The 27091-nt window shown below is 46.8% G+C and overlaps 1 protein-coding gene across 2 annotated transcripts in view; it reads left to right on the top strand.

The window, feature by feature from the left end:
- MNMIP1 (manchette microtubule inner protein 1) overlaps positions 1-27091 on the top strand; it is a 211602-nt gene that overhangs the window by 16089 nt on the left and 168422 nt on the right. For both annotated transcript variants that reach the window (XM_086956470.1, XM_086956468.1), the window contains exon 2: positions 2554-2714. In XM_086956470.1, coding sequence (XP_086812596.1) covers positions 2554-2714 — 161 coding nt within the window. The remainder of the gene's footprint in view (positions 1-2553; positions 2715-27091) is intronic.

Here is a 27091-nt window from a genome sequence, read left to right as displayed (position 1 = left end):
TCTATACACCCCCCCCACCAGAACTACTGACAACCTGTTGACTTCCAGAAAAGGATAAACCAGTAGTCAAAACACCACGTGGCACGGGAGAGGTCGTACGTAACCCGCTCCCATGAGCAACGCTGGAATCCACCGCCGAGGCCGGGAAGGTCGTACTGGACCCGGAGGCACCGCCCATGTAGAAATCCCTCGTTGGGACCATCGAGGTCGTATTAAACCTGCATGTGATGGCCACGGCGGGATCCCTCGAAGGTATGGGACGTGCCGCGCCAGGCTCCACCCGCACTTCTCCTCGGCGTACCCGGGCTGCCTGCCGCCCTGCCAAGTCTGCTGCCGTAGATCGAGCTTCTTCCTGTAAAGAAAAAGGCCGGACTGGTGTGCCGGGTCCCTCACAAAAACCAACTCTATGTGCGGAAGAGAGACCGCCAACATTAACACCGCCCCCTTACCAGACATCCTAAAACTTCCAGAACTAACAACACTCTTTCTCTTTAAAGCATCGCAAAGCCGCGGAGACGGCGGACAGACCTCCTCATCCGAGCTAACATCCAAAACAGCCTGAATAATTCTCGAAGCCGTCCCCTGAGGGTCCCAATCCTGAACCCCCCCAACTGAAACAGCACCCCGAGAATCAGGGCCTAAACCCACCAACCCACTATGACATTGAAAATCCCCCGACAACCTATAAAAAGCCCCTTCCCCCCCCACACCTCGCTGAGCAACATCCTCACCACTCCCAACCCCTCCGATGGGAAGATCGCCCACCACCTGAAACTGGCGGGAATCTCCCACAGGCCCGCCCGCGCGGCCCAACTCCCCACCAGGGATCAGCAAGTCAGGCCGCCCCACACCCTCTCCCAGACCCATCTGGGCCCACTCCCCCTCCCCCAAGGAGCTGCAACCCCCAGACACGGCCCCCCCCCCCACGACAGACCCAGAAGGGGAAAACAATAACGGACTCTGCAGATCCCTCCCCACAGAGCGAAAAAGAACGCCACGGCCCTCAGGCCCTCCGACAACCGCAGTAGATACCAAAGGAAGCGCAATTTGTCCACCAACCGCACCACCGTCAACCGACACCGGGACCTGCACCACCTGGCGGCGTATAACGCTCAGGGGAGCGACCACCTCCTCGATGTCCCGATCCGGGGCACCCCGTAACGGTTGCTGCGCCACAGAAACCACATCCAAAATGGCCTCCGCCCGCCCCGCCTGAGTGACGTCAGTCCCCACCCCCGCGGAGGCAGAAGCCGAACGCCGCGTGCAACCACGTTGCCTGGAAGCACGACGGCCCCGCAAAACGGGAGCAGAGGCCGCTCTTTCCCGCAGACCGATCTCAGAAACCTCTCCCTCCCCGAGAGGGAAACCCCCAACCCCAGCCCCCTCCAACAACGAGGAATCCAAAGAAACGGCCGGATCAGAAGAACTAGCCTCACTCCCCCGCCGGGCCCTGGAACCCGCCCGACGGGTCCTAGAACGACCCCGCTCACTTACCCCATCCTGCCTCCGACGTTTTGGGGAGTAACATGCTGCCACCGCAGCCGACACCCTCGCAGAGGCCTCCCGCTGGGGGCGCGGGGTCTCGGCCCGACCCCGGTCGCCAATGACCAGGTCGAAACGCCCCGCCTCGCTAAGCAGGCGAATAGCTTCCAACACACGATAATCTTCACCAGACATGATACCGGATCAGACTAACCAAGGAAAAGAACAAATTACCAAAGTACGGACACAAAAAATTCTAAGCTCAACCGGCCACCAGGTCACCAAGCCTAAAATGGTGCCCGGGGCGAGGAGCCCCGCCCATTTATAGGGGAGCGCCCAAAACAACTAAAACCAGCCCAAAAGACGCCCAAAAGGAACCTGCTAGAAAGAATACCCCACCCAGATCTCCCAAACCGCCCGGGGGAGGAGACCTCCCGGTGGTCGGCTGCCCTCCCCCAAGCCCCCCTTCTGAGCGCCCAGAGACACACATTCAGTTTGTGATTCACGGTGTTTTAGTCATGGGCTTGCCCCCTGGTGTTGTCCACTCCCACCCCCTTGGATTCTGCGGTTTGGGGACAAGGCAGCGCTCCTGGGTTTTCCCTCCAACTCTCTTTTTTTCTGGGTCTTAATCAAGATTCATTTTTGGGCATTAATGAGGTGTTTCTCAGCTTCCGCGCCGCTCTGTAATGGTATTTTTAGACACCCGGCCCAGATCCTCCCCTGGGAATCCGTGTTTCTTGAAAATGCAGGTGTGTGCGCCTGCGCAGACTCCTCTTGGAATACATTCAAGTGATCGCCCAGGGTTGTCCTAGAGGGGGAATCCCACTCACGGACAGAAATAAAGATAGGGAGCGGCAAGGAGAGCAGCAAATACAGAGCTTTTTGGGGCTGGCTTGTTCGCTGCTGCTTTAGATGGGAGCCCTGGATGGATTAGCGTGGCTCACTCTGCTCTCCCTGCTTCAAATGAAGGCCTTGGTTCTGATTGGCCCACCCACTGTTCTCTTCTCACTTTGAGTGAAGGCTCTGGTTCCGATTGGCCCATTCATTCAGCGCTCTCCTCTCTCTTTGCAGTGGATGTCCTGGTAGTGATCGAGTACGAGGGGCTGCAGGAGGACGAACTGCACCTCAAAGCCGGCGACGTCATCAAGAACGTGAAGAAGGCGGCTGAGGATGGCTGGATGGAGGGGGAACTTAACGGCAAGAGAGGGGTCTTCCCCAGCCTGTTTGTGAAGGTATGTGAAAGGGAGGGTGGGAGATAGGTAAAGACGGGTGCTTCTAAACAGCAAGAAGTGTTGTGAAAGGGTCAGTCACTAGACGGGCCTTCTGCCTGGCACGTGGCAGACAAATAAGGCCTCATGTGGCCTGCAGATGTACTACCCTCTTTTAACTTTCTCATACTGTTATTGACCTGTGACCTGCACCTGCCATATGTAAATTCGAGCTGTAAATACATATATAATACAGACTTACAAGTCTTTATATACATTAGCATAATCTATCTATCGTGGGTCCATAATGTCATCTTAGAATCCCAGAGACATGGTAATATATATAAATGACATATATATATATCCAGTGGCCATGTATACTGGTCTCGTGCTGCCATCCTGGGGGTGCTGGTGGCATGATATTGAATCGCGAGGCTGAAAGCTGAATGGTTTGAACATGTCACTAGATTCACAAGATAACATTATAGGACACATCACTGTTATGATTTATTTATAATATATACAATGTGTTTTTTACGTTTTGCACATACGTCTATGGTTGAAGTAGGTTATTTCTGTGGGAGGGGGCTATGTCATCTTTGTAAATTACTAAGTTTCAGAAATTGCTAAATAAGCAATTTGCATATCTGTAGATAGACACAGAAAGTCACAAACTGCCAGTGGTTGGTAAAATCGCCCAGGGAGTTGTGGTCACCCTGTTGAGCGGTATGTGCAACTTGCTTATCATAAGTCTGAATCCCACTAGGGCCCTTTCAGCCGTTCATACTTCAAAAGAGTACCTTTGTGCGAGAGTATTAATATCACATATTAATACAATGCTGCAAAAAGACAAAACTTAGAGAGCAAGTTTTATAGAAACACCTCGTTAATGTCTTTTGACAGCCTGCAGTGTAAGCATAATGTATATGTTTAAAGACACGGAGCACGGTCAGTATAGGCAGTCATGTGCAATTTAGCCAGTCTCCTCTACCACACTTCAACTTAAATGCCTGGAATCAATACAGATTGTGAAGAGAGTACTCCCATACCATGCTAGGCTTCTCGTCTGAGACTTTAAGTGGAAGAGTGCCAGACACTGCAGAGTGAGAGGCAGGCCTTGATTGTTGGTGAGTTGGGATTTCCCTCACCTAACTTGTGTCTGACTCTGCCACAGACCTGCTGGTCTTTCACATGCACCGAATTGTTTTAAATGCTCCCAGTTTCCCTCTAGGCCAGCCCACTTCAATTACGCCGATTTGGTTGTTATTTATAGAAATGTTTAATTTTTATAACATTTTATTCGGTTTGACTTTGTCATGTGCGGATCTTGGGTACTCTTTGCTAATATGCGTTTCTTTATTTGCAAAGGGCATGGATGCATATGTCCTAGTCCATATTTATAATGTATTAATGATTAAAAAAAATAACCATGAGGATAGCGTGGAACATTTTAGCCACTTGATTGTGTTGGAAACCCAGGACTGGTGAACTAGTAACATTTGAAATACAGTGAGAGGATGTGCTTAGAGGGAAGGCGTCTGACATGAAATTTGATTATCCGCTATATGTTTCGACAGAGGGGTAACACACTTGTGTTTTAAGCTAATGTGGGCCTTGGTATAACAGGAAGTTAGAGGGTTTTATTGACCCTGTCCCTTCATTTAGCCGAATAAATATCAGAGTTTGACCTCTTCTTCAACTGAGGCCAAAGTGTAAAGGTATTAACTTTCAAGTCACGCTCCGGAAGTGCTTCTTGAGTCTAGACATAGGGAAGAGCTCACAAGAACACCACTATTGTTCTGTTTGAAGCTGTAACTGCAAACAAGGAGCGAATCCGAGGCGACCACACTGTACCAGTATCAATGGAAATCACCAGAGACCGCAGCGGTATCCCCAAGGAGTAGTAGATAGCACGGAAATGCCCTCTGATCATCTTCAAGGCACTTTTGGGGGCATGACCGTGGGTCCTACAGAAGCTGACCTTGTCCACATTACACCGTCACATATAATCTAGAAGGGATACCAACACGACCATTCACCACTTTAAAAGTTCTCGTCTCCCTCCACACCTCCGTCCATAATGTCAAAAGGTGCCCCTCACTAGGCACAGCCTATAATTTAAAAAGCTGTGCCCCTCTAGAGACCTCCAATAAGGTTAGACATTGTCCTTCACTGGTGCCTACCTGTAATCTCAAAACAGTACCGCTCACCAGACGCTACCCATAATTCCACAGCTTGCCAGACACTAGATAGCATCCCTAATGTCGGCACTCCCCTAATCCCAATGTCGGGTTCAATTGAGTCAACTAATCTGCCTGTTTACATTTAGCGCACAAAGCAATGAGGCAAAGTTACGGGTGTATTGGTCCTCTACCATTGGAGGTCTTAAATCCTTTCCTCCTGGGATCCCAACCAATGAAACTCCAGACCCTTCTGTAAGAAGAGCCTGAGAGGTTGGCTCACTTCAGAGAAGCATGCGCTTTCTGGTCACACAGGCTGGCACCACTCCTGCCCCACTGAAGAGTCATCACAACAATCGAATGACACCGGTAGCCACTCCTCCTGCAGCTTCCTGTTGATATGACCCTCAGCCCGTCAAACCTTCCTCATGGCTGCTCATCAGAGATCGGAATCTACATCTTTCAATGTCTGCCTGGCAGGCAAGCATCCATCTGACCTCAAGGCACCCTGTAACTCTTAACAGAACTCACAAATTAATTCATGGAATTCACCCAATAGTCTGAAGACAACCTTTTCAACCGGAGGGGGCAAAAGTGAGATTGCATAACCATTCTCTAGGGTGAAAGGACCGGTAGCCCTGAAGGGGGTGCTTGCCGCCTCAGCACTTATCTTAGATCTATGTTGGATGAGTTTCCAGATAGGAGTGGCACTGGCCAAGGTGTGCACCCGGAATATCGGAAACAAAAATAACTTGGGACAAAATATTGTGTCAAGAATATCGAGGACAAAAATATTGTGAAGGTACGTTTCTATAGGTAAGGAAAGTTTTACTATATATAACTCCACATATATGTACCTTGATAATATATATCTCTTCAAGATATGTAGATGTGGAGTTAGGAATAGTAAATCTATACTTACCTATTTGCACTTATCTTCTCAAAATGTTGGTCCTCGATATATTTGACACAATATTCTCTCCACTTGATATTTTTGTTTCCCATATTTTGTCAGTGATCCACTGGCGAAGATATAAGATATTGCTAATAAGGTTCCCAAGGACTCACCGCACTTGTGTTGGGGATAAGCAGTAATTCCTCTCTTTTCTTCTTTCCTTAATGAACTGTTTGAAATCTTGTCTTTGGTATTATTATTGTTTTAACTTCCTTTAAGTTACAGATATTATATGGATCAGATTTAGGAATATTTCAGTGAAAGGGCTTTGAGTCGTCTTTCAAAATTGACTTCTTTCAAAGTCTTCCTCATGCACCTAGCCAACTAAGAAGATACAACATCTTGCTCCAACGCCATACATACAAGCATACATACATACATGCAACAACATAAACAAATAAATAAGTAATGTTAGTGGTATGATGTATGGTTCTTTCCCCTGTGTGGCGGAGAGCTCAGTAGCAGCTGGTATCAGGGTAGAGTGGTGGGGAGGGAAAAGGTGATAAAAGTATAAAATAAGATCGACGTTCAGAGGCCAGGCCTGAAGCCGAGACTCTAGCCAGCTGCCACATGTGGTAAAACTGTGCCCCACAATGTTGAGCGTCGCGTTACTAAGCTTTCCTGGAAAAAACCTGTTTTATACACTGGTTCTTCTGCTTCGTCAGTCGACAGGAGCTACTTGTGACTTGTTGTTCTCCTTGTGATGCTGCACACTTGTAGCTGGTGTCTTGGGCGAGTTTGCAGAGTCCCTGATGCGTTCAATTTCCCTGTCTTTACATAGTGCTTATTTCCAGACACATTTACATTTTTGAGAGGGTGCACGATGTCACTGGCAGTGCCAGGGCTCAGGGAGAAATGTCACTGCGTTACTTCCGGGGTGGGAGGGCTAAGGAGCACTGCAGAATTTCTAACATTAATGTTTTTGTTCAGTGCAGAAAGTGAAAGATTTGTACAATCTATATTGGCTCGCTATTGCTATGAATATTATATTCAAGAGCAAACTGGGCCATTTTGTGGACAGTTTGTAAAGGCTGATAAGACAGCGCAGTGGGTTGATGCATCTGTTATGAAGGTTTGTGTGTGCTGGGCAGGTCTGAAGTTTGAACCATGATTGAGACAATTAAGCCTTTTTGACTTCTGAGTAATAATTTTACTACATCTACATCCGCGTCATAATCTGCTTTTACTCTGTGTTTGCACCTTTACATCGTTCGAATATACTTTACATTTCATTTACCCCACATCAAATCCTCTTCTATTGTCAATTCTATTACATTGGCTCATCAAGTAGTGCTAGGTGGAGAAGTGTGGCTCACTGGTTAGAGCAGGCAGACCCTGAAGCAGAGGTCAGACCCGGGACCAGGGTTCAATTCCCGACGCGGCAGGGTCTTGAGCTCAAATGTCCATGGACTCGATAATTCTCGCTTCGGTGCCTGACCTAATCATGGGTTCACACTCTGCAACTCTGGGCATTAAGCTTGCTTAATCTCCACAACGGCCCCCCGCGGCGGGATGCCTGGCTTTCACCTTGGGGATGCCCTGTAGGGGCTATCTCACAGGGAAAAACCAGGACGGGTTCCCAAGGCAAGCGCGGAGATACCCCTTCGGGGGTCGATTCGGGCGCTATAAACATAATAATAACCCGTCCCTAACCACATCTCTAATTCTTAGTCTAACCCCAAACTCTAATCTCTAATTCTTACTCTAACCCCAAACTCTAAACCCTGCCACTAAATGTAATCCTCCAATCCTTATTCCTAATCTCAATGTCATTCATAACTCAGCCATAAACCTATCCCTTGCCTGAATCCCTTTATTCAGTCTGTAAGTTACTGTAACAAGAATTGCAGCCATAACGCAGGCTTAATTCTGACCACAGCCGCTAGATGATTAATCCAATCCAACCCAACACTAAAAATAACCCGTCCTAACCTTGACTCTAAACCTATTCACAGTCACTAAAGTTAACCATAACCCCTACTTATTATGCTAACGCTAACCCTAACCATACCACTAACACTATATACAATACTCACTCCCTAATCCTAACCAGATCCGCAGCTATTACCCAACCCTAAGCACAACCCCAAACCCCAGTGCCGACCCCCAAAGCCAACTTTAGCGTCAGGCCCTAAATTCAACATCTAACCCACAGATCTAAATGTAACCCTGACCATCAACCACATCCAACAACACTAAGGGCCTGATTACCAGTCTGGCGGTCCGACTCCCGCTAATTTCGCTTAGGCGCAGTGGTGGCGGTCAAGCCACCCTATTACCTTTTTGGGCATTCCCACTGCAGTGCCCATTTTCAGAGGCACTTCTTTTGGACCGCCGAAAAAAGCCAGCCAGAAATGAGAAACACCCATAATCTGGCTGGCGGCCCGACCACAGGGTTGGCAGTGCGGCACCTGGTCGCGGGCATGGCGGTCCGCTCTGGCACGGCCAAACTCCTAATCAGGCCCTAAATGTAATAACCTACTACTAACTCTACTTCATAGCCCTAACCCTCAATGTTTATTGGCAATGTACATGTTGGAAATGTAAACGTAGTGCCAAAGTAGTGTAACTATGCAAACACGCCTGTGTAACTTAGCCACATAGGCGCAAGACTGGGGGAGACACCACTGTAGAAAAGAACAGGGATTTTTTTATTGGTATTATGATTTTATAGTGTCCAGCTAATTATTACAGAAATCTCCTGACGGTCATTAATATTACATTTCCAGAGAAGGAAGGGTCTTCTTAAAGACAGAGAAAGGAGGAACACATTGCTAAAGATGAACAAAAAAATGAAACTTTCATACTAATCTGTTAGTGGACGTTAGACTCCGATAATTTTCCAAAATGTTGACAATCGTAGATTTTGACTTGGGAGTGTTTTATTTGAACATGTATCGTTAATGTATTAAAAAAAAACAGAATTAAAAAGGCGCAAACGAAGATCGCAACGATCGATTCCATTTCACAGATACATATTTTGCAGCCAGGGTGTGTATTCAAATATGCAGTGTATTTGCAGAGCAGTCCGTTTCAGGATTAGTTCCCCGTAGAGGTTATGCGAGGGCGTCTGTCACGTGCAGGTAAACAAACCGGGGGATTTCTAGACAAGCCAGTCCCTCTGAAAGGTCAGCCGGGCTGCCAAGGGTCAGCAGCAAGATGTACAGCAAGACAAGGAGCTTTGCAAGACCGGTGGGGTTGTGGGACCGGTAGAATCAGTCACATGCGGGGCTCCGCTTGACATGGGACTGGCTCAGCCTCTAATCTGCAATGGAATCTCAGAATGGCATGCCTATTACTTAAAACGCCCCCCACCCCCCCCAAAAAATATATATATAATTGTCCCAGAAAAATAGCAGGTCACACAAGGTCATTCTGAAATCCGGGCTTTCAAATATTCGTGGAAATCAGGACTCAGGGTAGGAGGTTGGAAAGAAACTGGAGCGTGCCACGCTGTGGGAGGGCGCCCACACGTGGCGCTGTGCCAGTGTGCGGAGAATGCGTTTCTCATACGACACGTCAGGCTCAGTCACGAGTGTTTTTCGGGAGTGACGTATGTGATAGGTCAGTCATCAAATCATAAACTATCCCTGCCTTCGAGTGAGGAAATAACGTGCCCCTCCTTGTGAGCTAATGCCAGGCTCGACTCCTGCTGCCGCATACCAGGGCAGTGAGGCAGGCCGTGATGCATGGCGCGCGAGCCGAAAGCGGGAAAACAATAACAGCTGGATCACGAAACGTACACAACGCAGGGTTGATTTAAACCTACACAAAACAATGCCTCACGTTTCTGGCCTGAGGATAATCCCTCGGGAACTCAGGTGGCTTTTGTTTATTCGTCATCACTAAAAGAATGACACCAGAATATGTGAATAAGAGTTTCATGTGCAGTATCTTAATGCGAACCGCTCCTTTCAGTCTTGATTTCAGTGACATCTTATTTCTCCTTACATCAGCATTAATTATTACCGAAAATTGTTTTTTTTAATGAAAGAGTTTATTTGTTAACTCTTTCATTAAAAAAAACAATTTTCGGCCTTATTCTGAGAAAATATCTCAAAGGTTACCTTTTCCACTTTGAATTCCATAGGGAAAACAGGTTCTTTAGTAGAGACCACAAGCATATGGCGCCTTGCATTGATTTAACGCTGGTCAATAAATGACTGATGTGAGTTTGGAGCTGGCCGGTGAAGGGTGGCCTGCAGCCATCCTCTGCCTTCCAGCATTACCCTGGGATTATTTACTTCGTGCAATGTTCTCAAGTTTCCCAATTTACATTCATCAGTGGACAGAAAACCGACATCCTAGTCCTTTAAAAAAAGGCAAATTAAGGCCTGGGTTGTCCAATTACACTTCCATCGTACATGCACATATTCTTTCAATGATATCTCCTTAGGGCACAGAGTTGTGCACCCTATTCTCCATCTGAGGGATCAAAGAATGATATGATGTACTAGAAGGTATTCACTTTGGAGTCAGCTGGAAGTTATAGCTGACGCCGCTAAACACTGCTCCAATTTCTTTTATAATAAAAAAAGGACCCTGACAACTGGAGAGTTTTCTCTCAGGGTGAGGGAGTCATTTTCCACCTCATGTTTGAGGGTGCCAGCATCAGATCCGATTTGTGAATAGGGTGGATGTTTGGAGACGCTTTCACTGACAGCTCAATATCAGTCGGCCATCCGTTTAAGGCACCCAGAGAGGGAGCTAGCGGGGGGTTCAACAAGTGGAAACATGGCGGATTGCTAAACTCTAAATAGAGTGGGCAAGCTGTTGGTTTGACCGATAGTAGTATCCTGTCTGCTAAACTATGAATAGACCCCATAGTTTTTACAACTTACAGTTTTTGCTTTGTCCAAACAGGTGACCAAGACTTTCAGTGGCCACTTTTTGATGGGCACAAACAGCTTGATCTTTTTTTAAATATAAAAAGATTCCTTAAATATCCATATCTTTTGTCACTTTGAGTTTAATCGTGTTGTAGGAAGATTATAATAAATTGTGTTGTGAATACTTTCCATTACACAATTTCATCTTTTGGATGGAGCATTCGCTATTGACCCTTCAACTAACTCTCAACTGTAGGACCCAGTGAATTCATTAGGTCGCTTGTTTGTGGACTCGCTGTGCATAGGATGGGACAGCTACCAGCAGGCTCAACGGTAAAATGTGCCGCATTCTGTGAGTGAGAGGCCCTTATCCTTAGGAAGAAAACTCTGTGTCCTAGAGATACATCATTCAGTGGAAGTTGTCCACATCCGATGTGTACTTGAACAGTAATGGTTGAAAAACGCCCTATTGAAAGGGCTAGATTCTTCTTTGTCGTTTGTTTGTTTATGTTGGGGAGGATTCACCCTTAGTCCTAGTAATTTGCTGTGAGTATTTTGCCCTTGTTTTATCACCGGTAGCTCTCCCTATAATTGGGCATCATTGTGTCATCTTTTTTTGCTATGCTAATGTCTAAAGAATTAATGTACTGACATGATGTTTACCATTTGTCATAGATGTTGCAATCTGAAGAGTTCATGTCACTGTACACGATTTGTCAGAGTTGTTCTTCTCTGTCACGTGCCATATTTTCCTTGCTGAAAGTAATGCCTGCTTCTCAAGTTTGTGTTTAGGTGCAACAAATACAACAGCTCGTTTATCAGAAACTTACAGAATGCTTTACAGACCCGTGGTCTGCTAAAGAATGCTCACAAGGCTTTTAGTGCAGTCTGCAGTGCACATTAGTACACAGGTGTGGTGTTATTTTTATACACATACTGAACGTTTTCTGACTTAGAAACGAAGACACGTGATGCCTGCAACAATACATTAATAACCAGTTGTCGCCGTGTAGTCCTTTTATTTGAATAGTGAGCATGGCTGGACCTGGCACAGTGGGGGAATGGCCGCGAGCAGTGCTTTAAAAGAGCAGTTACTGAGTACCTGGACTTCACTACTTTGAAAGGGAGAGTACCTCCCCTTGTGAGCGGTCGCTTAGTGCTCATGCTCTTAGTGGGAGAGTGCCGGCGCTTCTCAGTGGCCCACAAATGCTCTGGGACAGTGAGTACCGAGACTTCTATAATTCCTTTTCAACCAATGGGCGCACAGCTCCAGGTGCAGGCATTGCGTGCATTTTGCCAATGGGCCGCCATTGCTGCACAGGTGCGTGGGGCTACGCATGTCGTTCCCTGACGCCAAAGTCTGGGGAACCCCGTAGCACACACCCCTGCAGGAGTCAGGATGGTCTTGGAAGAGCCCTTTATTCTGAACGCCCGCCGTCATCAGGAAATGGCGGAGACTGAGTCACTAATGGAGATGCGTAAGGCAGCCATAACACGTCTCACCTCATGCATCCCCCACGTCCATGTTTGGTTGCGTCATGTAATGCTCGTTTTGCTGCACTGCGAGAACAGCTCATCCTCGTGCCAGCCACGGGACGTACTATGGGAAGGGAGCACTGCCACTGTTTGTGCCACAGCACACCTGTAAACAGGTGCGCCAGGTCAGACCGAGACAGTGTTACTTATTATGGTGAATGCGCTGCCCCAAGGGCAGCCTCGAACCTGCGCTGTCCTGGGGTCAGCGCATTCAGAGAAATACAGAAATATGGAGCGGCCGTTTCAAAGCAGCTCTCTGTTTCCCGGTACCGTGCAGAAGGCATGCCGCCTGTACTTGAAACAGGGGAGAGGGATCCCTCTTCAGGTGTGTTCAGTGAGTGACTGCACCTGCCTGCAGGGGATGTCTGAGGGGGTCCATTAGACTCCCTTCCCTCCCTCCAGAGGGCAGCCTTCCAGAGGGGCACTGGTGGCACACTAGCAGTGAGCTGCCTCCTCCTAAGGGCCACTTTGCATCAGCAATACTGTGCGGGCGCAGAGGCAAAGAGATTCCCTCATTTACATGGAGCTACGCCGCGTGCAAAAGAGTGAACACCCTCTTATGCTAGCGCTGGCGCTAAATGTGCATCAACGCTACCAGTATTACAGAAGGGGATGCACAAGGACAAACAGTCCCTTTAGTAATACCTTTGTTCCCCAGGGACGCACAAAGAGGGTGCCCACTTCCGTTGAGCCCCCTTGGCACAATGTATAATGCGTCCACCGGAGCCTGTGATATCCATCCTTTGCCAGTCCACTTCCTGGCAGAGTTCCACAACCATCTGCCGAACTGCCACAAGAGGATGTATACATGCATGCATCTAGCTTTACATGCCAGCCTCACCCCAGCTCCCTTTTATGCTCTACCTCACAGCCTACCCTGGACACATTATTAAAGATGAGAGCTCAGAGCTGGACACTGGAAGGTCTTATAAGTGATGTGTATACTGCACAGTGGTAATCAATCAATCAATCAATCCGTCATATTTATATAGCGCGCTGCTCACCCGCTAGGGTCTCAAGGCGCTGGGAGGGGAGGGATCCGCTACTGCTCAAATAGCTAGGTCTTGAGTTGTTTCCTGAAGGAGAGATGGTCCTGGGTCAGCCGAAGGTGGATGGGGAGGGAGTTCCATGTTTTGGCTGCCAGGTAGGAGAAGGATCTTCCTCCGGTGGTGGCTCTGCGAATTCGTGGGACAGTGGCGAGGGCGAGGCTGGTCGAGCGGAGCTGGCGGGTGGGTGTGTAGAATGTGAGGCGGTTGTTGAGGTACTTGGGCCCCCTGTCGTGGAGAGCCTTGCGTGCGTGAGTGAGGGGTCTGAACGTGATTCTCTTGCTGACGGGGAGCCAGTGCAGGTCTCTCAGGTGGGCAGAGATGTGGTTGTGGCGGGCGATGTCCATGATGAGTCCTGCGGAGGCATTCTGTATGCGCTGTAGTCTTTTCAGTAGTTTGGCTGTGGTTCCCGCAGAGAGGGTGTTCCCGTAGTCCAGTTGGCTGGTGACAAAGGCCTGGGTGACTGTCTTCCTGGTTTCGGTGGAGATTCACCAGAATATCTTTCGGAGCATGCACAGGGTGTTGAAACAGGATGACGAGACAGCGTTGGGTTGTCTGATCATCGTGAGGGAGGAGTCCAGGATGAAACCCAGGTTGCGTGCGTGGTCCGTTGGCTTGGGGGCGGTGCCCAGGGCAGGGGGCCACCAGGAGTCGTCCCAGGCGGAGGGGGAAGATCCCAGGATGAGGAACTCCGTCTTGTCTGAGTTCAGCTTCAGGTGGCTGGTCTTCATCCACTCTGCGACGTCTTTCATTCCTTCCTGGAGGCTGGCTCTGGCGGTGGCGGGGTCGTTGGTGAGGGAGAGGATCAGCTGGGTGTCGTCAGCATAGGAAATGATGTTTAGGTTGTGTTGGCGTGCGATGGCTGCGAGGGGGCTCATGTAGACGTTGAAGAGGGTGGGCTGAGCGAGGATCCTTGAGGTACGCCGCAGATGACTTCGGTGGCCGCGGAACGGAACGGGGGGTGGCGGACTCTCTGGGTTTTTCCGGTGAGGAACAAGATGATCCACTCCAGTGCCTTCCCTTGGATTCCGGTGTTGCTGAGGCGCTGTATTAGTGTGCAGTGGCATACTGTGTCGAATGCTGCTGAGAGATCCAGGAGGATGAGGGCAGCTGTTTCCCTGTTGTCAAGCAGGGATCTGATGTCGTCGGTAGCTGCGATGAGGCCGGTCTCGGTGCTGTGGTTAGCTCGGAAACCGGACTGTGAGGGGTCGAGGGATCCGTTTGTCTCGAGGAAGGCGGCGAGTTGTTTGTTGGCGGTCTTCTCGATGACTTTAGCAGGAAAAGGGAGGAGCGAGATGGGGCGGAGGTTCTTGAGATCCATGGGGTTCGCGGTGGGTTTCTTCAGGAGAGCGCTGGGCTCGGCATGTTTCCAGCTCTCCAGGAAGGAGGCGGTGGCGAAGGAGATGTTGATGATGTCCCGGAGTTGGGGTGCGATGATGGAATCGGCCTTGTTGAAGACGTGGTGAGGGCAGGGGTGGGTTGGGGAGCCTGAGTGGATGGTGTTCATCGTGCGGGTGGTGTCTTCGATGCTGATCGGGGTCCAGTTGCAGAGGGTGGTGGTGGGGGGCGCTGGTTCGGTGGTTGGGTGCATGGTCTGTGCGCCGAAGCTGTTGTGTATGTCGGCGATCTTGCGGTGGAAGAACGAGGCGAGTGAGTCACAGAGGTCTTGCGAGGGTGTGATGTCGTTGCAGGTGCTGGGGTTGTAGAGCTCTTTAACGATGCTGAAGAGTTCCTTGCTGTTGTGGGTGTTGTTGTCCAGTTGTTCTTTGAATGTTGTCCTTTTGGTGGTGCGGATCAGCTGGTGGTGTGTGCAGGTGGCGTTCTTGAGGGCTGTCATGTTTTCTGTAGTCTGGTCGTGGCGCCAGGCTTTCTCGAGGGTGCGACAGTTTTTCTTGGAGGTTTTGAGGTTGTTGGTGAACCACGAGGTTTTCTTGCTGCCGGGTCTGCTGGGAGGGTTCTTCAGTGGTGCAAGGTCATCGGCGGAGTTGGTGAGCCACTGTGTGAGGTTGCGGGCTGCTTCGTTGGGGTCCGTTGTGTTGGTGGGAGGGTTTTGCGCTGAGGGAGGTGGTGAGCTGGTCGGCGGTGATCTTGCTCCAGCTTCTGCGTAGAACCTGTTGCGGGTGGTGGTGGGTCGTGGTTCTCCTGAAGTTGAAGTGGACGCAGCTGTGATCAGTCCAGTGTAGTCCGGTGGAGTGGCTGAAGGAGATGTGCTTGCTGGAGGAGAAGACTGGGTCAAGCGTGTGGCCGGTGTAGTGGGTGGGGGTGTTCACCAGTTGCTTGAGTCCGAGGTTGGCGAGGTTGTCCAGCAGGTCGGCGGTGTTGCTGTCATTGTTGTTCTCCAGGTGGAAGTTGAGGTCCCCTAGGAGGATGTAGTCTGAGGAGGTGAGGGCGTGCAGGCTGATGAAGTCTGCGATGGCTTCGCTGAATTGTGTGCGTGGTCCCGGGGGTCTGTAGATGAGAGTGCCTCAGAGGATGGTCTTGGGGTCGGTGTGTATCTGGAAGTGAAGGTGCTCGGAGGCGGTGAGGGTGTCGTCAGAGTTGGTCGTGATGCGGATGGTGTTTCTGTGGACGCTGTCGATGCCTCCTCCCGTTTCGTTGTCGCGGTCCCTTCGGGTGATCTTGTATCCATCTGGGATGGCTATGGTGATGTCGGGGGCTGAGGAGGCGTTCATCCAGGTTTCTGTGAGGAAGGTGACGTCTGGTGATGTTGTGTCGAGGAGGTTCCAGAGTTCGCGGCGTGCCTGTGGACGGACCGGGTGTTGAGCAGGATGCACTTGAGGTGATTGTTGCTGGTGCCTGGCCTTCTGGGTGCGGTGCAGGTCCGGAGGCAGGAGAATTTGCAGGCTTGGCAGGTGAAGGGTCCGTGGGTGCTTTTCGGGGTGGCTCTGTAGCAGGCGGGGTTCCGGCCGGGGTTGAGTGCGTTGAGGGTGGCGGCATCGTAAGTCCGTCGTGTGGGCTGGCCTCGTCGGGGGCCAGGGGTCATGGCACTGGGCGCGGTCCAGGCGCGGATGGGCTTGCTCCATAATAGGCTAAGTGGGAGGGAGGAGCAGCTGGGAGGCGGGAGCGGGGCCGCCAATGGGCGAAGGAAGGGGAGACAAAAAGGAAAAACGGGCGGGGGAGCAGCGGCGGGGAGCGTGGGGCGGGGGTGTTCAAGGGGAAGTCAGAAACCACAGAAAACGATGACAAAAAAATACGGCGACACAAAAATACCATGGTAACAATTCATACCTATTGTGGTTGTTTTATTTTCACACCAGATGCAAAGCAATTGTACTGAGACTCTTCCTGCACCTCCGACATGCAGTTTACTCACTTGAAGGGCATTCTTTATGAGAAACTAAAGATACTCTTGAAAAACGGGGTGCTGGCTCTCCACTGCTGCCAATCTTAGATTATCCTGTATATGTGAGGGAAACCTGCTCCGATGCTGGCCGGGGTGTACATGTCCTGTGAGTGGGGCGGAATATCACTCTCCTCCACACACACACACACACACACACACCCGTCGTCCCCCAGATACAGCGCACCCCCCCACACACACACACCCCTCCTCCCGCAGATACAGCACACACACACAGACACAGACACAGACAGACACACACACACACACACACACACAGACACAGACACACCCCATCTCCCCTCAGATACAGCACATACAGCAGCGATGGTAGGAGGAGATTGAGATTCAGCATGTGTGTTTGTCAGCATGTGTGTTTGTGTGTTGGTGTAAGGAGACTTGCACTGCTCTTGCACAAGCTACACCGGTTCGGTGTGTGGGCTGAAAGCTTGCGCTGCCACTTGCTGCAGGGGTTCTATGTGTCCTTTCGCCTCCCTCTGCGCATTGGCCTTTATTTGCCGCCGGCTGCTTTGTCTGCGTGGCCGCCATGTGCCGTCCTGCTTCCCTCAGCTCTTGAATTTCTTTGTCCCTTTGCTTCTTGTCTTCCCTTGCTTCCATATACTACATGCGCCAACTTCTTCTGTGCCTCTGCTTTCATGTATAGTTTTTTAACACAAGGGAAACTCACCAATCACCAGGGAACTGGGACAATTGGTAGAACAAAGAACATTGATACCTAGGTAAAGGAACGTACAGAAATATTGTGCAATCAATTGGCAATTTTTAATCAGATAAACAAAAAAATCACAAAAACAGCGCAGTGAGTGCCAGCGCAGAACAAAGTGCTCTTTCATTAGTGACCCACACGTGATAAACTTGAACATCTCAAGTCAACATAACCAGCACAGCACCGCCCCTCATGAAACAAATCCTATATTCAAAAGTGAGTCTCCAGTATAACCAGTCGACAGCATTGTGAGCCCCAATAAATGCTGCGATCATCATCAGGACTCGGAAATATCTTGATGAGACCTTATTAGAGGCACCGAGAAGTGGAGTGACTCTCCAGCAGATATCTGTGGAGCAAGGATTGGTTCAAAAGGCCTTAAAAGTCGGAGGCAGAAGCCGGGGTCGGTCACGTGGGCTGATTTTGAATACCCAGGTGTGGAAGCACTATGAGGCTGGCAGAGGCCAGGACAGCTAGGCGCTACCCCCGCATGCATCGGACACTGTCCTTCTCTGGTGCATTCCCTGAGAAAGGGAGGTAGCCTGTTCCAGCCCGCCCTGGTCTCTGCCTTCCTAATGGTGTGACTCTGAGGGTATTTTACTTTCACACTTCTCCTTCTTACCCAGGTGTGTTATGTGTCTTCTTACCATTGTGCTCACGTGCCGCCTTCAGCATTGCTGGACCAGTACCACATGTGCTCCCCATCACATGGAAACTAATTTACTCTATTTAGTTCCTTTGTGCAGTCAAAGCCTGCACTGCTGCTTCTCTTGGTGTATGGTATCAGTTCTGGGCATGATAGAACAACGCCCCGCTACTTCAAATGCTGAACAGTAACTGGTCTTTGTACGACAAAAGCATCCACTGCTGCTTCCCCTGCTGTACTGCTCCTGTTTTGTGTAGAGTCAGAGGAGTCACTGAAGGCTCGAGACAGGAGTCTGGCCTTGGCTTAGCTCAGAGGACCTTTGAACCCTAGGACCCTTGAGTGGAAAATGAGCACAGTGTTAATATGGCTTCTATCTGGCACTCTCACCGGCAAGGATGGGCAGGGGGTGTAGACAGGCTGATGGTATAGATGCAGAGGTGTGAAAGTCCTCAGCAAATGAACATTACGCTAATGATTTTTCAAACTCTTTACATCCATGTCCGAACACATCCAAAGCATACAATGGCGTCATCACAATCAACCCAACCACACCGAGCCACGGATCAACTCCTACGCTTGCTCTTTGTCCTCCCTCATTAAAAAGAGCATGGCTATTCTTCATTTTTTCCACATTTGCAAAATCTCTGACATCATTCCTCCACAGCCACAGGTACTTTCTCCCTACCTCTAAAATGGTTGTTTTGTTACATCTAGCCTTTTTGCTGAAATACTACACCTTGCCATCACTTAGTTTTGCAGAATTCAAATAAACTTTGAGGTTTCAGAAATTTACTACCTCCCTTCCTCTTCCAGACCATCCTTTTGATCTGTACCCAATCACCCTTCTCAAGGGAAACTTCTCTGACCCCATGTTTCCGATAAAATTTCACCTTGTAGACCTCTTTAGTTTTTCTAATATTGTCACTGACTAACTAAGGAGACCATTCCTTATAATGATAGATATACCGCCCGCCTATATTATCTCTGGTAACAAGTTCCCTCCCTCTGAGGATTCTGAAAGGACTGTATCCTGTTAGTAAGTGAAAGTAATCCAATATGTCCCAATGAATTTCCTGAGTTCCCTTTGCAGCATATCCCCTTGCTAATGGCCACTTGAACCTGTCTATTAAAACTCTATTAAATCATTCAACATCACCGTTGCCTGGAGACTTGCAATGCGTGTTTGACTATGATACCACTACACGCGGCTATTTCCCCATTCCAAAAACCTCTTGATGGTCTTTGAGCTACAGTATAATTCCATATGTTTTGCTGGCAAAATCACGGACAAACTTTAAATAAAACTCTGATAATCCTAAAAAAGACCTGACTTTGACTTTACAGGTAGGCAGGGGTGCATCCTTCATTGATTCAATTATCCGTTCTGTAAGATACCACTCTCACTAACTTCATGACCTAATTATGTTACTGATTTCACAGCAAACTTGCACATACTGAATCAGCTGCAACCCATCATCCTTCAAAACATTTCTCAACCTTTGATCATGTTCTGTTTGTTTTGTCTTTGCCCTTATGTAATCTTGAAAAGTGTGACCCCTTCAAATTCTTTGAATGGCCTATTCATCCGCCTCTGAAAAATAGCAGCCGCTGATGCTAGTCCAAATGGCATGCAAACTAAGCTATAGAGTAATGAAGGCAGTGAAACTCCAGCTGTTAGGGGAAGCAACACTTGAAGGTACGCTGATGTTAAACCATGGTAGAAAACCACTTTAAAACTTTTGTTTTGGCTAGCATTAATCATGGGTAGGTGAAATGTACCCACTAAGATATTCTTATGGAAATCCCTTAAGTCCGTGCATAATCTCACCTGGCCATTGGTCGTCCTTGCTACTAGCAAAGGGGCCAACAAGTCTGTGGATTCCATGCTCTAAATTATACTAGCCTTTTCAAAGTTATCAAGTTCAGAAACAACTTCTTCTTTGATGCTTATGGGCATGTCCCTCACTTTATGATATAGTGGTGTGGCATCATCCTACAGAATAATTTTGTAAGAAAATCTTTTCAGTTTCCCAATGTTCCATGAAAGAAAACAGGTAAATCCTTCAACTTTAAATCTCCTCCATTCTTCACACCATTGTAGAACCAAGAAAAGCCCACCTCAAGGAGGAGTGGGGGCTTGGCGGTGCGGGAATCACAGAGTTTACTCTTACCCTCCTTATATAAAAAAGTAGACCTGGAAACCTTCGTCTGCAGAGAGAACCACCTTTATTACAATAGCCCGGGCTATGGGACAGAGTCCCAAGCTAGTCAGAGACAAAACCCAGGAGGCTGCTGCTTTACTCCACAGCGAACAAGCCTTATGTACATTTTTATTTCACTCTTTTGACATTCAGTCCATTGTTCAATCAGGGCGGTGTTTGTAGTTGATGACCTGATCAAGACGAGGTTTGTAGTTGATGACCTGATCAAGGCTCGGCATTCAGACCATTGTTCAATCAGGGTGGTGTTTGTAGTTGATGACCTGATCAAGGCTCGGCATTCAGACCATTGTTCAATCAGCTTGATCAAGACTCGGCATTCAGACCATTGTCCAGATGACCGGATCATGGTGTAAAGGATGTTTACCAAGCAGGGAGAAAAAGATGAAAAACAAGCTTGTTTACACAGGGCATAGGTGTCTCATGGCTTTCTGTTGATAAATTGGCTAACTGCAAAGAACAGGGGGGCTTGGGTATGTGATAGTTTTTTTAGCGTCAGCAAAAATGGAGGCTGTAGGCATGGTTTTGTCACGAGATGGCAAGGAATGGAGGAATGTAAGGAAATTAATAGGACCCAGTGAAAACTCATTTTCTTCAGAATTATCCCTCACAAACACCTGTTCCCTACTGTTGAGATTTAATGTTAACCTTAAGGCTCTTTGATCAATCCACCCTAGGACAGAAGGCCCCTTTTCAGTGACATATAACTTGCCTAAAGCCTTTCTTCACTTAACCTCAAAAAGTTACAGTTCTATGTCATAACATGGAGATTCTTTCGCCTGTAAAACACTCAGGATGTACATCTTGTGGTATCAACTTTTCCCCAGGTCCCACACAAATTTAGTTGACTAAATAGATTTCTCAACACTGGTGAAGAGAAAACCAGAGTCCGCAACAATTATTATGTAAATACCTCCTGTCGCCATTTGACATGTTGATTTCTCTCTAGACTTTTAATCCACACTCAATACATTACATTCACACTCAACACACAATCTACTCCACTGCTTTTTTTTTCTGCGCAAGAAGATTCAGAATCTGATTTCCCAGCTACACACTTCACCCCAAAGTTTGCATGCTCTTTTCTTCCTGCAAACTTTAGGAAAATTGCCTATAACACACCAATGTGAACATTAAAGCCTGGATGCTGGGCAAGCTTTGTCCTGAGCAAAATTATCTATTTTCCCACAACGATAACTTTAAAAGCATCAGCATTAGGTTTCCGCTGAAGATATCTCTTGAGAACATTCCTATTATTAGTCCTTTTTGTTTTCCAGTTTCATCATTCATGATTTGCCTTGAGAAACCTTGCAAATAGTGTCCTTCGTTGTCATGGAATTGACTGGTGCTGCTTTCCCATACATTCCGCTTTTCAAATTATGGCTAGCACTTTGGGTCAGCCCATTGCATATAAATGTGCTTTCCTGTCAATATAATGTGCTTGGTTGTTATTCAATGGCTTTCCTACCTTTTCTGTTTTTGTCCCTCTCCTGACGCATTGTTTCTCTACCACTCTTATTTGACTGACTTGTACCTTCTCATTAGGGAACTACTTTTTTCTTTTCTTGGAGCACTTCATTGAAGTGCCTGTGTTTTCGTACTGTCCCTCTCATGTATGCTGTCCCACTCATGCTGTTTTGCCTCACATTTCTTCCCCCTTGCACTTCATGTTAATCCCTCACCCCTCTTCCAGTTCCTCCATAAAAGCACAGCAACAGGTATATTTGCACCAGTATTTGACAAAAAAGCAGACTTTATGAGACTGATTTAGTTTAATCTCTTGTCTTCTCAGCATGCTGCATTAAAGCACAGGCCTTCACATACAAAGTAGCATTCATTGCACCAGGGGAAGGGCAGGTTGTTGCACTCCATCTTCTTCGATAGACTCAAATCTGATCCCTGGGCTGCTACATAGCAACAGTAGGCCTAAGGCCTAAGGATTTGTTCCAGTTCGGCCAGTGTTTTCCTTAAACATGGACTCTTCCTAAAATACAACCTCAGATAGTTGTAATGTTCCATTTAGTACCACAAAGTCCTCTGGTCAGAGATGTAAGTTATTCAACTGTATTCCTCTGCCATTGCTTCCTTGCTGTGCACAATATGGCAATGTGGTAGTTTGTACGGCAACGTGAGCTGTCTCAAATGCAAGCGGATTCACCTCTTCGTTCTCTCTCGTTCTCTTCGTTCTCTCAGTTTTGTCAGATAGGAGAGCCAAGGTACAGGGATGCAGAAGGCTACATAATGTGGCGAATGTGAGAGCAGGGATCAAAGAGAGGTCTTCTGGGCCCTATAGCTACCATGCAACACCACATGCATAGGACAGTATTTCTTTATAAGTAGTTCATGGTGTCCACCACACCAAATGGACTATTGTTCTATGAAAAAGTGCAGTGCAACACTGTAACTGGGAGAGAAGGAAAATCACTTTTAATCTAGGGGTGATGGTAGTGAGGGGAACACTTTTGCTTCATTTATTTTTAGATGGATTTCTCTTATATCTGTACATACCTCACACAATAACCACCTGAAGACCCTTTTTTAAGGGCAGCATTGATTTATATATAGGTTAGGCTAGGGATACACAAAGTTAGCCCCATAAAACATATTTGTCATTTTCATTTTGGTGTGCCCTGCTGTCACCATGACCACGTGCACTTCTGGGGATAGCTCTGGTATGGGTTTTATTTGAACAAAGGGGGTGGCAGAGTGATTGTATGAAGAGGCCCCTTCACTATCCTAAGCTTTTATTACACCACTGAATGCAACCTTTTAATTTTCCAACCTGACTCGTTAACAAGACCAGCCTGGCAGGGCTGCAGAGCTCTACACTTCACTTTTACAGGTCTCTCCAGGGTCCCATTGTTTTCCTATTTTAAGTAATTGTCATAATTGAGGTGCAGAGCCTCTGCTGAAGTGAAGGCTGGAAAACTTGATATCAGCATAAAATAGAGTTCCTTCCCTTCACTTAACATTTTCTTTATTTAAGAAAGACTTCTTATGTCAGCTCAATGTAAGGTGCAAGTAGTGTACTGATTTAGTGTCTCAAACATAAAACACAATGCGCTAAAGAAAGGAGGCAGAGTGGGTGCGGGCTATTTATCCAGTGGAATGAATTACAGATTGTGTAATTCGAAAAGCTGAGTTCAATCTCAGCTTCCTGCTTGATAAGGCTGTTCCCATGAGGCACAGGGTCAGACTGATTTGCATATAGCCATGTCTGAACTGGGGTGGCAGAGTGGGTTAAAGAACGGTGATGGATTAAACCCAGATCTTTTGACTGGGTGTGAGTGTTTGATTGGTTCAGATGCTCAGTCCATTACCACCCCCTTTTGTACCATAAGGTTGTGTAATCAAAGTCAATTACTTTACTTATCGGTGCAACCTTTTCCTCCATTATGACATTTGAGAGCACCTGCATCTTCAGTTCAGGATGTACACTGTACAAAAACACTCTTTATGTGCTTTGATAGGCCACAATATTGTTCCACCTAGAATAATAAAGGCCATGCAGAGAGGGCACACGATGAATGACTTATCTCCTGGTTCACATTTGGCACCTTTATCATGGAATGGGGACGATCATGAATGTTCATGTTTAGAAACCATCACTTCTAATAAATGTCACTCAATGTAGTAACATGTAATCTAATATACTGAAGTAAAAAGTACACAAATTAAAAGAATACACTTTTTTGAATTTTGAAGAGCTTTTATCAGATTTTTACAGGACCTATTTTGCTCTATTTCTTTGCTAAACCTAATAAATAATGTGCATCACATCTTGAGTAAAAGAAGGGTCTTTAACATGAAGCATCTCAGCCACAGACATCAGCAGGATTCTCGTATTTAGAACGTCCCTCGGCTGCTTCACAGTAAATCTCTAGAACAGAACCCTACCCAGTGAGATTCCAAACATACCACACATCTCCTTTCCAAAACAAAACAATGGAACACAAATAAAGCAGAACTACAGTGTATAGACATAACATGAATGTAAATAAAGGTAAAGATTACAGAAAGAACCGAAAGATGATGGTACATACCTATTTATAGACATGAGAAGAAGGCCAGACTGGGAACACAAACCAGCCCTGACAATTGAGTCGGGCCGACCGCGGAAGGGTGGGGTTGGTATGGGTGGGAAGGAGGGGGGGTTTGAAGGGGAACGGTGCGCGTGGAAAAAAACGCTGCGGCCAGTTCAGCCCTGATGAGAAAAAGTAATTGAAATGACTTCTCAAAATAACACATACTCACAAAAATATGCAGGCCTCATGGTCATTCTCCTCTTTCTCTCACTATCATTTTTCAAAGACTCACCTGCAATCCTTATCCTGAGTTAACCCGGAACCAAGGCACTGCTTTCTTCATCGTCTGCTACAGCCGCAACCCACCTCACTTAAACTCCACTTAAGTCCAAATTTTTCCATCCTCAGTTTTCACAGCATTTTCAATAACCCTTGATGGTCTTGTAAACTTGGACCAATCACCATTAATTACCACCAGACCTTGAATTCTCACTTTATCTCCCAAACAGCCTATAACTTCTTTTGCCACATTCTTATCATGCCACTCCTCCCTTTTCCCCTGACTTTTCAACTCCTTTAGCCTCTATTCACTCTGAACAGACACTTCAATACACCCCTTAGGCCACCACATACACAAAAGAGTTTCTTGCAAGGCCAAAAGGCAATCTTCCAGGTGTTTTTATGCTTATAGTCTGCTTTCTGCTTCCATTCTCCCATCTCAAATCATTCACCTTCACAAACTCCATACCCTCCTTGAAGGTCTTAAATCTTTCTCAAATAACATTGGTGTGTGGGTGGTACAGAGAGCTTTTCTGATATTTGATTTCACGTTCGTTAATAGGAGAAACTCAAGACCTTTGAGAAGAACAGTGCACCGATATCAGTCAGAATTCCACCTCTACTAATGACAATCTCCAAACACTGAATTACAGTCCAGGAACTAATATACCTGGCTCCCAAATCTCTTTGTATGAATTTAAACTCCTCACTGCACTTGTGATCCTATTTGAATTCCGCATTTCTCTTTACTAATTCTTTTATGGCAATATTTTTGTCCTGATAGTCTCTCCATGATTTTGCTATAAATGATTCTCCGAATACTTTAAAAGGAGGAATTAGATTTTCTTAATGACTCAGAAAGATTATGCATAATCTCTTTACTATGCCACTCCTTCCTCAGCCCTTTAAAGAACCTGATATCACATATAACAATTTAGATAAAGAATGTACGCAGTAGTCCATTTAAACCCTAGCGATTCAATGTTTTTCCTCTTTGGATGCTGATAGTGTTTTTTAGCTTCTTTTTCACTTTGAGCCCAAAACATAGTCACAAACTCCTCCTTTCTTTCATCCATACTGGCATCTCTGCCATGGTTCTTCATTACTGACTTTCTGGAAAAATAATGAAAAACACATATCTCAATTTACACTACTCAAACAAAAAAAGCCTTCAATAAAAATCCTTACAATACCTAGGCATGCGTAACACTACGTTTAAAAACCATCTCCTTTTTCTCTGTATTTATTTATCTTTCTTTAGCTTTTCGTTTCACAAACTAAAGGGCGTGGTACGAGGGATCATGCTAGCCTCCGTACGTTTGATAATATCTACTTTCTCCCTTCATATTGTTTAGAGAATCGTTATTTTATGGCAAGATGCAAGACTAACATTATGCATGTTCAAAGCCTCTCAAAGCAGCAAGTGCATGAGTCGCAAGTAACATTTTGCAAAGATTCCTGTATTCAACCAGTCATCTTCATTTAAAATCTCCTTAGTCCTCCTGAAACATTTACTTTATTGTCCATTCAACTTCTTGTGGGGTTCACCTTGAACGTGGACATAGCAACACAAAGGCCTTTAAACCAATTACCCATCTCATGGATATTAAACATAGCAAGGTTTCCAGCTTCCAACTCAGTTCCCTGGCCACTTGTCAAACAATTAAAAAAACAATCCTACATCCTGTATTGAATCATATCCAGCCTCAGTGGATCCACATTCTTCTCCATGCATCATCATTCTTTGACATTCCAAATTTCTCTGTGTCCTCTTTTGGTTCATGGAAGCCAGGATTTACTGATTTACTTTGCTACCTTATGTGAAAGTCCTTCCGATCCTTTGGATATCCTGATATAATCCATACAATAAGATCGAGATCTCCTGAGATGACTAAAGGATGCAATACTACTCCCTAGCCCTTCGATGCTTGTATAAGCATTGGCTTGTCCATGGCTACCTCCACTACCCCAGGAAAATAAACCTGAAACACCAAGTACAGAGTTACACGCACTACCCAACATCTCTTTCTTCTCACCTTCAACAGGACTCTCTGAAACTTCATAATAACATAACCTCTCACCACCCAGTGCCAAAGCTTAGGGAGCCAATAACCAACTGTAATAACTTTCTATTTGAATTGTTAACCTGTTTTTGAATAAATCTATTTTCAGAGGACCCAGATCCTCTGATTTCTGTTTAAGTATGCTGGATTCAGCTCCTACCTGCTGTAACCCTTCAAATAGCGTGAACTCCAATCCACCTCTTAGTCTGGTAAATACTCTGCTGCTAAAGAAATCAAAACAAAAATACCATATTTCCTTCACCAGCTCTGTTAACTGATTTGACATGCTCCTTCCTATGACGTTTATCTTTTTATCTTACCACTGTCATGTTTTCCATCCTTAAAAGCCCCAACCAACCTTGTAACACCTCTCTGAACCTCTTGTGTGCTAACAATCCAGCCTTCATCTCCAGGCAATTTATAGATAGGCTCTTCTCCTCTTCCAACCATTTCCCTCTTGTTTCTTGTTGATCCAGATAAGTTCCCCATCCCTTGTTGCTTGCTTCTGTCTATAACACAAATGGCGTATTTCCAAAAGTTGATTGACCATTCCAGG

The sequence above is a fragment of the Lissotriton vulgaris genome, chromosome 2_1 (assembly GCF_964263255.1).
Source record: "Lissotriton vulgaris chromosome 2_1, aLisVul1.2, whole genome shotgun sequence".
Taxonomy (NCBI): domain Eukaryota; kingdom Metazoa; phylum Chordata; class Amphibia; order Caudata; family Salamandridae; genus Lissotriton; species Lissotriton vulgaris.
The sequence above is the reverse complement of the archived record's forward strand: the minus strand, read 5'-3'. Positions and strand labels throughout refer to the sequence as shown.